This window comes from Haliaeetus albicilla, chromosome 8 (assembly GCF_947461875.1).
Source record: "Haliaeetus albicilla chromosome 8, bHalAlb1.1, whole genome shotgun sequence".
Taxonomy (NCBI): Eukaryota; Metazoa; Chordata; class Aves; order Accipitriformes; family Accipitridae; genus Haliaeetus; species Haliaeetus albicilla.
Window position 1 is genome coordinate 34,303,863 of NC_091490.1, and position 13,455 is coordinate 34,317,317.

At 41.2% G+C, this 13,455-nt stretch overlaps 1 protein-coding gene across 10 annotated transcripts in view; it reads left to right on the forward strand.

Annotated features, from left to right (window-relative positions):
- Window positions 1–13,455, forward strand: part of RASAL2 (RAS protein activator like 2) — a 202,963-nt gene that overhangs the window by 100,629 nt on the left and 88,879 nt on the right. Inside the window, exon 1 of one of the 10 annotated variants that reach the window (XM_069789671.1) lies at window positions 12,435–12,655. The exons of the other annotated variants lie outside the window; for them this stretch is intronic. Coding sequence (XP_069645772.1) covers window positions 12,643–12,655 — 13 coding nt within the window. The 5' untranslated portion in view covers window positions 12,435–12,642. Of the gene's footprint in view, window positions 1–12,434; window positions 12,656–13,455 lie in introns of those variants that run through there. 10 annotated transcript variants of the gene reach the window in all.

Consider the following 13,455-nt stretch of genomic DNA (forward strand, 5'->3'; position numbering starts at 1 on the left):
ATTTTCTTGCTAGGATTTCATCTCGGCAGCACTTACCCAGAGGTGCTTCCATTCAAGGAAGCTAAAAATGTAGCTGTGGTGTCTCCCTAACTCCAGCTTGACAGCCTCTTTCCTTCTTCTTTCAAGCATTACTTTCAATGGGCTAATTCTGTTATGAAGTGTGATATAGGCCCTGGAAACCAGCACCTAAATGTTATAGGAAGAAGTAAAATAAAGAAATCTCAAGCTGATGCATCTCTGGATTGCCTCCATTTCTGCTTCAGATCCTGCTCTTTTTCTAACAGGTGTATTTTTTGCTGTTAGGGAGATTATATCCTTTGTAAAGGATCATTGTTTATAATAGCATATTGGAATTAACCATTCATACAGTAAAAGCATGATTCAGATTTCCACCATTCATACTGTTTGACAGACTAGTAACAGTTATTGCTTCCTTTCCCAAAATAATCCTCTTCTCTCTTACTCTGCTTCCTTCTGACCACCTGCTCACACTAAATGAAAGTTGTTAAGGAGAATACATAGCAAAAGTTTTGATTCTGGCATCTGGGTGCATCTTTGTGGCATTAATAAAGGATTTTTTGCCTGCATGTGTGAAAATATCAGGAGGGATTGAAAGTGAGGAAATGGTTTGGGCTTTGTTTTTTTAATTTATTTTTAAATTATTAGAAAAGAGCATCATCAGGGAGAGAGTTTTTCAAGATTCTCTGATGCTTAGGCTAGTGTTGATGCAAATTGATTTTCTTTTTATATTTGGAGATAAAGTCATCTGAGAAGAAAATGAAGACTGTTTCACTTGTTGAAACAAGTTAACCCTGCTTTTTCTCAGTCACATCTATGACTACTGAATATGAAGGCTCTTGAGAAAAGGTTGCTGAAAGCAGGTCAGAGGTGAAGATGCTCTTTGCAAATTTTCATTTTGTCCTCACCTTGAGTCACTAGCATTGAGAAATTTTGTTTTGTGTCCAGTCACTTGGACTAATCAATGGGGAAACATAGTTTGTACCCTCTACCCACACTAAATGCTATGGTGCTTGCTGGTTGTAGCCTTTACTGATCTAATTGTTTTAAACAATATTAACACAGCATGTAGAAGAGGACCTCTGGTGGAATGGTTCTATGATACAAGCAAGCAGCCAAAGGTGAGAGGAGAGGAGGCCAGGACTCCTTAAACTACCTTTGTTGCTGACAAAAGTGTCTGGAACCACACAAGTAAAGCAGCCTTTTTTTTTTTCTGAAAATATACTCCAGTTTCTTGGCTGGAGAGAGAATAGCCACCAAGATCAAGGACAATGTGCGTAAGCAAGCCTTACACCTTTTAGGAGCTTCTACACAGTCAGCTCTGCCTATACAATGTGTACTCATGTCAATGTCTATTCACGCTTGCATAGCTCTCTAGCTCATCTTCCAAGCTTCTGTGCTGGTGTAATCTTCACTTCATCAGAGAACCAACTGGCCTTTAGTGCCTTAGCTCTCTCTGTAGAGCACTAATAGCTGTTTCTCAGCTGCTGACTCCCCTCCCAGCTCTGCAGCTCTTCTCCCCGTCCCTTGGTACAATTCCATCCATGCAACCTACAGTTACCATCTCTTCTCCTCCTTGGAACAAATCTCCCATGCCCTGATGAGTTTCCATTCTCTGAGTGTCTCTGTAAAGATTGCCTTTGTGACCACTAACGTGGCAATGGAAGAGCAGTCATGCTGATGCCCTGTACTCAGCGCTGCTGACATACTGGGAGTACTGGGTCCAGTGTTGGGCCCACCACTTGAAGAAGGATGTTAAGAATCTGGAGGCGGTCAGATCTGTCAAGGTCATGTTGTTCAGGAGTATGTGACCCATGGAAAGAGGCTGAGAGAGCTGGGCTTATTTAGGCTGGCCAAAAAAAGAGGCTAAGGGGTTGATCTTATAGACTATGGCTACTTGAGATTTAGCAGTAATGGAGTCAAAGCATTCTCCATAGTGGTGGGTGATAAAACAAGGGGGAATGGCCACAAGTTGCACTTTGGGAGATTCAGGTTGAGAGATTAAGAGAAAGTTTGGCACCGGGAGGGTAGTGCAGCACTAAAAATGGTTGCCCAGCAAGGTTGTAGGAACTTCATCCTTCAAGGCTTTCATGTGTCAGTTGGACAAAGTCACAGCTGACCTTATCGGGTGTTGGCAAGGCCCTGCTCCAGGTGGAAAACAGGACTAGATAACCTCCAGGAGTTCCTTACAACTAGTGTTTCACTGGTTCTCTGTTTTACTTTCTGTCCCTTTTTGACTTTCTCTTCCTAGCACGTGTTTATCTGCCTGTTGTCATAAAGCATCTGTAAATTGTCTTGTGCAGAGACTTCTCTGATTGTTTTCAGCCTGTTTTTTGAATGAAGTAAAACTGATGCTGTATCTGTGTGTCCCCCTTTCTCCAATAATTTGGCCAACAAACACTGAATTTGAGAGAGAGGTAAAGGTCTCAGAGGTACTGAGTTCCCACAACTTTCATTAAAAAAACACGGCTAGTGGTCATATGGAAAGGAGACTGGACAACTTCTGATGAAAACAGTATTGCAGTGTGTGCTTTGGTTGGGAGATAAGCACTAAAATGCAAATAGGTAGGAGACTAGGCACCCTTACTTTCCTGATGACATAACTGTTACATACTAGGCACTTAATCTGGAATTCTAGCTCGGTGATAAATCACCTGAGTTGGATTTTTTCAAACCTGAATTTCCTCAAGTCAAGCACGTAAGTGAGTGGGCTGAGTTTCAAAGCAACCAGCTTTTACAGAAAGACTGAGGCTGCTAAAATTGATTTTAGATCTCTAAACTTCAAGGGTATACCTTAGAGCTAATAAATAAAATCTACCTTCTGTATTGTGGTGAATTACATGTACAATTTTGAAATTTGGTGAAGATGGAATTTTGAGTTTCAAACATTACTTCTAACTTCCTGATCCTCTGGCTTAGTTGCACAGTTGATAGATTTTCATCTTAGTGATCACCCCCTTTGCGTTCCCTCAAGCTCATTTTTTCAGTAAAAATTCCACTGGATTCAGAAAATTCTCTGATAATGCAAACAAGGGAAGAAGTGATAAAAATGAAGCACTGATCTGTTCTGGTGCCAGATCCATACTGCATTGCTATCAGGTGACCAGTTAGCTGTGCAGAAATCCTGCCTCCGTACTGTTCTAAAAGGTTATGTCCAGAGGCTTGTAAATGGAGTGAGCAACAGAAGATTAGTGAAGTGACGTCTGGTGTCATTGGTGCCTGGTATATGCCTCTTACAACATTTCCTGCAAGCGGCTGCTGAGCCCTCCTACGTGGGGATGATTGCACCAAGAAAATACACAGCCTGTGCTTCTTCCTTCAGGTAAAAACTTGGCAGGAGAGGACAGACATTAGCTAAAAAGATTTCTAGGGTTATTTCAATAACTTCTGTTTCTAAGACAAAGTTGTTTGCAACTAGAACAATCAAAGCTGAGCCTTGCTTTCTGTATATTCCAGTTGGAATGAGTACTTTGTGATCAAAGAATAGATTTACTCTGTGCTCATCACATAATTACGATCCTTGTGCACTAAGGTTTAGGATGAATACCTGAAAAAGGTTACTACTTTAGAGGGTGGGAGGGAGAGGGAGACAGTCTGTTTTGGAAGAAGAGAGATTGTTTGTGACCTGGTCAATGAAAGAATCTGCAATGCACCAATCTTTACATATCCAGTAAAGATTTACTTAGGAAAGATGCAGGAATTTGAAACAATGGACTTCCCGTAACTTCTAACAAAACTATGTGCTGAAAAGAGGGCTGTCCCTTCACCTTCCACCACTCAACTTTGCCTACGAAGAATATCTGTTAGCAAGTGAGGAAAAAAATGCAGTTTACAGCTCCCTGTATCTCAGCTGTAGGGATTTCTGATGTGTCTTGATGAAATAATTTTCCTAATAGCACTGTCTGTTCTTACACTGTGTTGCTGTCTGCAAAATATCCCTCTTCTGTCAACTATTATGCATGGCAGGGATGCAAAACAGGGGTTTGGGTTTAGCCCTCAAATTGAGGGGTGTGTTGTATAGCAGTATCTCTGGCAGGAAGATGGATTCAGATGTGCTGACTTGTTTGCAGCTCTTTGGGTTTGCCTGATTTGGGCTTGCACGAGCGTGTTTGTATATACATGCACAAATATACATGTGAGAGATTCACATCGTCCTTTATGCAAACCCAGGAATCTGAAGGATCAGATGCATTACTGTCCGTTGCTTTTTTCATTTAAATTAGCAACCCTCCATGAGTGGTTTGGGAATGATTTTTTTTTTCTTTTTGACCTGTAAGTGCTTTGTATCAAAAATCTAAATTGAAAGGTCCCCAACAGCTGAAAGGTGATACACTAATGAGATCAGTGCAGAAAGCACCTTTCTGCACTTGTATAGTTTGACGCTGCTCAGTGGTGGCCAAAGAGCTGTCTGTGTTTCTGCAGGCTGTGGGTGGGTACTGTGCACGTTTAGCTGCACGGCTCTATTCTTCACTGCACTTCAACCCTGACCTGGCAGTGTTGCCAGAACCCATGCGTGGGAGCCTTTTGTGAGCTGAGATCTGAAGCCTTTGGCTCACGTAATAGCACAAACAAGGGTTTGCTGAAGACTTTATCCTTTGCGTGCTTCACTGTCTAGTGCATCTCCTAGTGCTGTGACTGTTGGGTGTGATTAGTAGAGATTGTAGCTATGCCAAGATCAATTAAAATTCTAAAACTTTAACTGTCTTTAGATGACATTGTTTACCCACCATGTTCTATCCCAAAATGCAAATACATGCAAACTGTGAGTTGCATTTTTAAAAATCTCCTGTGAAATACAGCTGCTTTGGGGCATGGTTAAAGAATCAACAGGCTACACGGGGAAACACCTACTGTGTAAAGTGTCCTGCTATCTTCTGCATCCACAATGGAGGTTAGGAAATGTTCGGAAAAGCCCTGAAGTCATCTGAAATTTGGACAATGTACAGTGCAATTTGCCTGCCTTGGAAGGGTGAAGAATTTAGACAACTCTGCTTGAAATTAAAACTGACTCCAGGGAGGCTAGATGTAACAAACAGGATGGCTGGATCTCAGTGACATTCCTCCCGGGCAACTGGAGTTATTTGTATACAGAAAATTGCCAAGCTGCTATCTTTTTCTTCTTCTATAACGCAAGCGAAGCCAAAGGATTTTGTTTTGTTCTGAATGCTGCTGAAACTTTATTCCCTTGGACAAAGATCATCTGTGCTGAAAGCCAAGTTTCATCATGAAGCAAATTTTATCTGTTTAGATCTTAAACCTTTTAGAGCAGAGATTAACAGGGAAATGAACACATAATCTTAACTTTCTAGTATTGACACATAATCCATTAGGGTGGTTTTTTTCCCCTGGAAATGTATTATTACATCCCTCCCCACTACTTCCAGCAGACACAAAAAATCGCTTTACAGATTTTAAAATTTCGTTATGTGATCATAAAGAATACTTTATAAGTAGAACATGTTGTGCAATGGTAAGAACTGGTAGCTCTCAGACCATCTGGGGCAGATCTGTTGACTGTGCTCTAACCAAACCTCAGTTTATTATGAAGGAAGCCATCATTTTCCTTAGTTTTCTCAACAACAACAATAAAAAGTTATTTATTAAATTCTTTAGAGAAATCTACCTTAAATCATGCATGAACTTACTGTGGATTGTTAAATTTTGTAGGTTCTCTTTTATAGTTGTTTGATCTTGTGGCAAAAAGTAATTACACTTCACCCAACCATGTATACTTGCCTTTTTTCCTTCAGTAACAACCGGCTTAACACTTAATGGAAAATTAACCTTCCTTCCTACAGCCTGAATTTCCTTATCTTAAGTCTTGTCTAGAGTTAATTTGAACTGTTGAACTAAATTTAAAAATGTTGATGTAATTAAATCTTGTTCAGACTTTGGTATTAATTATGGAATTAGTTGCTGATCAGTTTATTGCTTTAGCATAAATTGATACTGCACAATGCAAATATTTATAAAATCGGATTAAGTGCATCTAGTTTGAAGTTTGTATGAAATAAAATATACAAAGTTGTCTCCACTGCACAGGGCTGTGCACACTCCTATCTCCCTGCTTTACCACCCTCTTTGGTGCCGGTTCTGTCACATGCCTGCCAGGTGAATCGACTGGACTTCATGCAGCAAAATCATGTTCACATACATGTTGTATTGATGGATTATCTTTGAATCTGATCTGGTAGATGTTCCAAATAACCCTGCAGCCATGTGGTGCCTCCAACACAGAGGAGATGGTGTTGCTTAAGGACAGTAGAGAGCCAAATTTTTTCCATTTCTGTGCTCCCCCCTAGTAGCAGCCTGGAGTTATAGTGGCTTGGGTGTAATATGAAGCTGCTCTCTATGTTAGCTTTGATCTAGCCAGTGCACTTACGGTAACAGTGGAGCCAAGGCAGCAGAGATTTGAACAAGGGCCGTGCGAGATTTTCAGAAGAGCTTGTGTTACTTCCGCCACCACTGAAGCCTGCGCTCTCACATTCTTGCAGCTACTGTTACTTGAACTACTTCTGGTATGTCTTCGTGTATTGCAGTTAGGGCTCATAGTTGCAGCATAGTCATGCCTCACTTTTGAAAACTGTTTCATTAGGGTTGCACATTTTTCTGTCCTAGGCACAGCCTTAAGTTCCCTATCTCATGCTAGCTGTGCATACATCATGTTACAAGTTCATCCACTTCTGTAGCATTCATGTGTTTCTGTAACCTTTTTATAGTCCAAACTTCAAAACAAGAAAAATACACACACAGTATTTGATGGACAAGCCTGTACAAACAGTGGGAAAAACATGGAGTCCTTCTGGAGGACCATTGAAGTCATGCTTCCAAGAACTTTAAAGAAATATATTTGTTTTAAATAAGTGCACTGTGCTGAGTAGTAAAACCATCACATTTTTTTTTATTTTAATGAAGCTTGGGACTGTCATTTTTGCTTTTTTTTTTTCCCTTGGTTTTGTGTTGTTTCTAGATTTCAACCAGTCTTTTCTGCTCTCATATGTCCCCCTTTCCTCAGTGTACTTTCTCCATGTCATGGTATGTTGGACGTTCTCATAACAAGCAAATGTGGACAAGCAGGGTTGGTTGGTGTTGTGCTATGATAATTGGTGAGCTGCCCTGTATCTTATCTCTAGAGTGCTGAAAACCTGTGAGTCCTTGTATTTTTGTTTTGGCATTATGGATTGTTGTTGTGGCCTTTGGCAGGTTTCCGTCTGTGCACCTGAGCTGCCCGTGCTGAAATGTCTCTGAAGGTATCCCATGAAAAGCTTTCCTGTGTCTGCATAAAAAGTGCTGAAGAACTTCTTGTCATTGCTGCCCTAGGATCCAAAGTTTGGGGGGATTTTCTTCCTTATATTAGTTCTGGTTGAGGATGGCAGAACTTGCTAAGAAAGCTACAGTGGGGCAAGAAATCCATTGCCAGTTGTATATTGGGTTTTTCCATGCAAGACCTCAGAAGATTTGTTTTCCATCAGGCAGTAATATCCTTACATCTTCAAAATAGTCTGTGAACATGAGCTAATTAATCTCTGCAATACCTTTGGGAAGTAGACAAGTGGAGTTTTAAAAAAATAAATAAAAGATTCAAGAGTTTTCAGTATTTCCTGTGCCATCTTGTGATATTTATACTTCACTGGGGCAGTGACACACCTCCTGTGGGTGAACTACTTCTTATCGATGCATAAATAAAAGGGCTCATAATATATGAGGTGGCTTAGGTATTAAGTTAGACTTACTCAAACATGTACTGGATATTTTGCTAACCTGCTGTCCCTTTTGTAAGTGATCACTCTTTCATAGCACAAGGGGAGCAAAGAATTATAACCGTGATCTTTATCTGCAAAACAGATAAAAATGTTTTGGCAGTACAGCAGAGAGATAATTTACTTAAAAGAAAAATAATAAAGCCACAGAGGAAAAGTGGGCTATTGAACTCCACTGGAGTTCATCAGAAACTCTTCTAACAGGCACCTCTGTGTCGCAAACAAATCCCCGATTCCCAAAAGAAGCCTTGGAGATGGAGAGGACTTTACATTCTAGCAGTGATTAGTGTCCATTAAGATTCAACTCGGTGTCCACTAAAGTGCTTTTGGCTACAAGCTAATAATTCTTGATGCATATTTGAGACTGCTTTATCTTGTGCATTACCCAGTGAAGAATTGAAGGGTTTTCTGCCTTTTTTTTTTTCTCATCTTGGATGGAACTGCAAATATTTACTTGACTAGCAACCTTTTTTTCAGCGAGTCAGATGTAGTTTAGGTGAGAATCTGACCATTGAAAACTCCAGTCATCTCACTTGTTACTCACCAATGGTCTTTTCCCCACTGTTATGTGGCATGTATGAGCTAAAATGGTAGCAGGAAAGTCCAGACCATCAATCTTGCTGACCCAAAGATGCCACTGTCACGCAGATAACAAGTGCTTTGCTTTTGCAGTCAACTTCATTACCCTTTGGTTGCAGGTGAAGTTGGGGATTGCTGGTCTAAAGGCTGGGAACCGTAATAGAGCTTCCAGAGCCTGGTCGCTTTTGCTCACCGTTGAATTAGTGCTCCAGTCTTGCTTTGACAGTGAGGGTAAGGTGTTGACCGTTCCACCCAGGAGCAAGCAGGAAGGATTTGAGGAATGTTTTTTGCTGGATTTCAGAGACTGAATTTGGAAGAGATGTTTTATTCCTGCTCCTGGTAAAGCATGTGGTGGTGGGTTGACCTTGGCCAGCTGCTGGCTGCACCCACCCAGCTGCTCTCACCCCCTGCCTCAACAGAACGGGGAGAAAATAAGATGGATAAGCTCGTGGGTCGAGAGAACAACAGGGAAAGCACTTACCAGTCACCGTCACGGGCAAACCAGGCTCGACCTGGGGAAAAATTAATTTAATTCACTGCCAATTAAAATAAGTTTGGAGGAACAAAAGTTCAAACACCACCTTCCCCCACCCCTTTTTCCTACTTCACGCCTTCATTCCCAGCCCCTCGACTGACCCCAGCTGGAACCGGCTGGAACTGGTGCAGGGCAGCTGCGGCCTCTCCTCACAGAGAGCCGCTGGCTGCCGGCGCCGTGCTGCCAGCACTCCCCACAGGTACCTCAGAGGCGGCCGGGGCTCAGTGTGGCGTTTCTGGGTAGGTGGGCACGTAGGGAAAGCACCGCTTTCCTCCGTGCTGCCATCAGTCCGGATATTTGTGGGAAAAAGAGTGTCCGCACCGAAATACCGTCCTCGTGTCGCATCGCGTCTCCCTCGTGCTCTTGGTGGTAACTCAGCGTATGAGCTGAGTTCGGTACTTTTTCCCGATAAAGACGCTATACTCTGCGCATATTACAATAATATAAATTTATGCAGATTATCAGTGCTCTAAGATGCTAGAAAACCTAATGATGTTTCTTAGTTTTTAAATTAATTTCTGAGTCCTTTGCATCAGACTAAGTAATAGAAACTTTGCTGAATACAGACAACTGTTTTTTTAGATAAATTATTCTGTAATATGCTGGATATATGAAGACAATGTTTTTTAAAACATTTTTCTAGTAGTTTCTCTCCCTGCGTAATTTGGCATTTTAAAAATCTTCTGCGAGCTGAGCGTTCCCATACGTATTTCTGATTTTAAGTAGTTCAGATAGATCATAGGAAGACAGACCTTAAGTCAACATCTTGCCTTTAATTGTAAATGATTTATACTAAAAGAAATGGATTTACATTTAAAATTTAGATTTTTTTTTTTTTTTAAAGTTTCAACTTTGAGTTATTTTCTTTTTATCTATTCTGCTTTAGTGCTTCTGCTCTGCTAACAGGTTTCTTCAGCAGCTGCCTCCAGAGTCAGAAGCTGTAAACGTGCCTGGTCTGAACAGAGGCAGTGAAGCTGGCCAGGAACTAGTTAATTCATTGTATTGACATTTTTCTTGAGGTACTGGGAAGCAACCTCCTGTTCTTCCAATTCAACAGGCCTTTTTTTAATGAGAAATAGAATTGTTATATTTGTCAGAAGATTGGTTATTTGAACAAAAGTCGCGTAGTGAGGCACAGGTAATATTATCAGGGGTGGGGTGGTGGTGTTAATAATCTTTACAATCTTTATTCAGTGTCACAGTCTTCTGGAAACAACTTTTATTCCTAGACTTTGCAAATTGCATTTCAAATTCCTGAAACTGGGGGGCAGAATTCTAGAATTCAAACTTGTATGGTTTGCCTTATTCCCCCCCGCTTTTTTTTTTTTTTTTTTTAGTATCTTCCTAATTCACTGTTTGCCTAAGTCTTCAGCAGGTCTATTTGCGTGAGTCGGACAGCTCCTTCGGCATATCAGAAATCTTTTTTTTGAGATCAGTACAGCAAGTTTTAGGATTGACAAAAATAGGTACCAGGACTGAACCTTCCCACATCACTAAAAATGGCTTCTTTGGAAGAAATAGGCAAATTATGGCCTTATTTCAGAGCTGGATCCAAAGTTTTAACCCTTCTGTTTGAACCTGATTCAGAAAACAGAGGATTCCTAAATGATGTGAAATGAAAAAGCAAAACATGGAAGCAAAACCCAGAAATGTAATCAGACAAACTTTAAAAAAAAAAAAAAAAAAAAAGAAAAAGAAAAAAGCCAGAATTTGCCCATAAAAGCATTAGAACTCTTTGAAGAGATGTACAGACTAACTTTAATGTCCCGGTCCTTAATTTTTCCATCTTTTCTATCATGCCCTGTGGTATACGTGAATTGTCTGATGTTGCTCCACCCTCCAGAGAGATGCTTTTCTGTGGTGCTGTGAATGTAGTTGGTACAGTGCTCTGGAATGAAGTGTTCTATATAATTACCATAGTATTTGGGGTTTTTATGGAGCAAGGGTGGTGAGGGAGAGGAGATTGCAATCACTTATAAGCTGTTACTGCTTTTTTGCAGAATCTGGCTCACCTGAAATCATGAGACCGTTTTGCCCTATCTTTTCCGGTAATTAGGCGTTTCTAAGCAGCAGGTCAAACCAATTTGTCTTTTAGAGGGACTGTTTATTTTGTTATACTGCTGTTAGTGACAGGCTTTTTGGGGGGTGTCTGTTTTTTGAGCTGCTGTTCTCTTCTAGTGCTAATCTTGGTGCAAGATCCCTGGGTGTAGTTTAGTGATTGGCTTTAGAGGGCAAGGGAGCAATTATAATTTTCTATTATTTATTTTGCAGTCAATATTGTTTAAGCACACATTCAACAAGTTTCTTTCCCAAGGGCTACTCTGTGCTTTTCACACAGATTTCTCACGTGAGCCTTGGCAGGGTGACCAAAGTTACTGTTTCTTCCAGGGGAAACACTGTGAGGTGGTGGGAGGTTGTTGCCTAAGAGAACATATAGGAGATTGTTTCAAATAATTCAGCGAGAAAAAAAAGAGGTGGGTAGCATTAGTGGAAGAAAGGACTGAATTGGAGGAGAATATTGTGTTGCAAACAAGTGGCAAAATTAGAGTAAAATAGATATGTTCACCCTCTGCCTCCCCCCCCCCCCCCCCCGCCAAGAACTGCAGAAGGTAGGAGAGAGCTGCTCTTTGTGAGCAATTTTAGCCTGTTTAGCAACAGGCTGAACAACTTTGCATTCCTCTTGTGTGTGTGCTTGTCTGCTCTGCTCCCCGACTGGCAGGTGGGATCTGCTGGGAATCAAACCATGGACTTTTAAACTGATCCATCTTGACATGCTATTCTCAGCAGGGGCATTATAATGTATAAGGGACATTACGATGGCAGCAGTAACCAAACTGCGTAGGTTTTTGCTTCTGCGCCTTAAAGAGCAGCTTTTGTCTTTTTATTTTAGAGCAATGCTATACCTGGAAGTTCAGCTCTCAGCACTTCTAAAATAAAAAAGAACAGAGCTCAGGAAAAGGCTTTTGGTATCAGACTTCACCATTTCACTTCCAAAGCAATAGATCTGAGATTGCATTTAAAGAAAAACAAAAAAAGGCAGTGCAGGAAACAAAGGAGGGGGGAAAAGTTCATTGTTTGTTTAAGTGACTCTCCAGGGCTTTTTTGGTGCTGTGTATTTCCTAAGCTGTAGAAACATTTGAAGTGGGGTAACATCTTCAAATAAAGTGCAGTTTTGTCAGACACATTCAGTCGTGGTTCCTTGTTCAGCTGGCAAAACCATGTTTTCATCTTGACTGGCTTCTTGTAATCCAGGCAGTGTATGCAGCGATATCAGCCTCTTAAGTTTCCCTGTAGCTGATTTTAGACTTGGAGTCAGCTGCTTGAAATCCCAGAATTTTCTCAGCATCGGACGTGGTTTTGCTTAACAGGAGTCTCCTCCTGCCCACACCCCCTTCCACCCCACCCTGAGTGCTTGCGCTGTCTCTCAGCTCTCCCACCCTCCCTTGGGACAGGAAAAATGAAGTGGCTACCCATCCTGGGTAGATTATGTTGCTGTTTGCAGGGAGGATGGCATGCATCCCATACGCTGCGAGGGAAGGCGAGCGACCGAAGGGCGGCTATTGTTCAACTCGAGCCAAGTTGCTGAATAGAGAGGCTTGCGCTTGACGGGCTTCGGCTCTGGCTTTTCTGCATTCCAAACCGTCTGAGGCAGAGAAAACAGAGTGCGGGAGAGAAGCGTGCAGAGGCTACGCTGACTTTCTGGTTGGCATGGTGGCGGGACCATGGTAGAGGTATTAGGATTACCGCAGAATGCAATTCACAGGTGAGAGAGATCCCTCCTGACACCGTCCATGCAAATAGGGGACTGTATTGCTGCAATATTTCCAGTGAGGCGGGATTGGGTAGGAGGCACATAGGTATTTTGCTGGAAATTTAAGGTGGCTAGACTTAAAGCAACCAGAGACTTTAAGGGTTTTTTTCCATGTTGCATGTATATATCAAGTCTTTTCTTCATTATTTCAGTTTTATACACAGGTTTTTAAAGAGATTTTTACATGCATTTAATGTGATGAATGGAGAAGTGGATTATTGGTACTTTTCTGCTCACTAGTCCAGAAATTACATATTAGTATTCAAACAGCATGTAGATGCGAAGACGAAAACCAAGTTTTTGTAATGGCTTTCAAAGTTAAAAATCTAGTTTATTGCTACTTAAATCATTAGGTTTACTTTCCTCCCTCTCCCTGAAAGCCTTTACTTACCTAAGTCAGTACATTTTTATATGACATTGGATTTCTGGATAAGTCCAGACATCATTCTTCAAGGGCACACTGCGGGAATATCTTTCAGTGTTTACTGGTGGCTGGCATTGCGTGATGTTTTCAGCATATGATGTTGCCAACCTTGCTTCCTGTCCTCCAGCAAGGGATGGTAAATCAAAGCAGTTCAGGGAATCCTACAGGTTGCTCATAAAAACAAGAGGATTTGTTTTCTTTTCAATATAAAGGGCACTGCCTTAGTAATGCTGCTTGCTTTTCTAGCAGCTTTTGTCTTAAAATGTATTGTTAAGTGATAGCAAGCTGGAAAGCATTTAGATTTCATACCTTTTGATATAGTTAAACA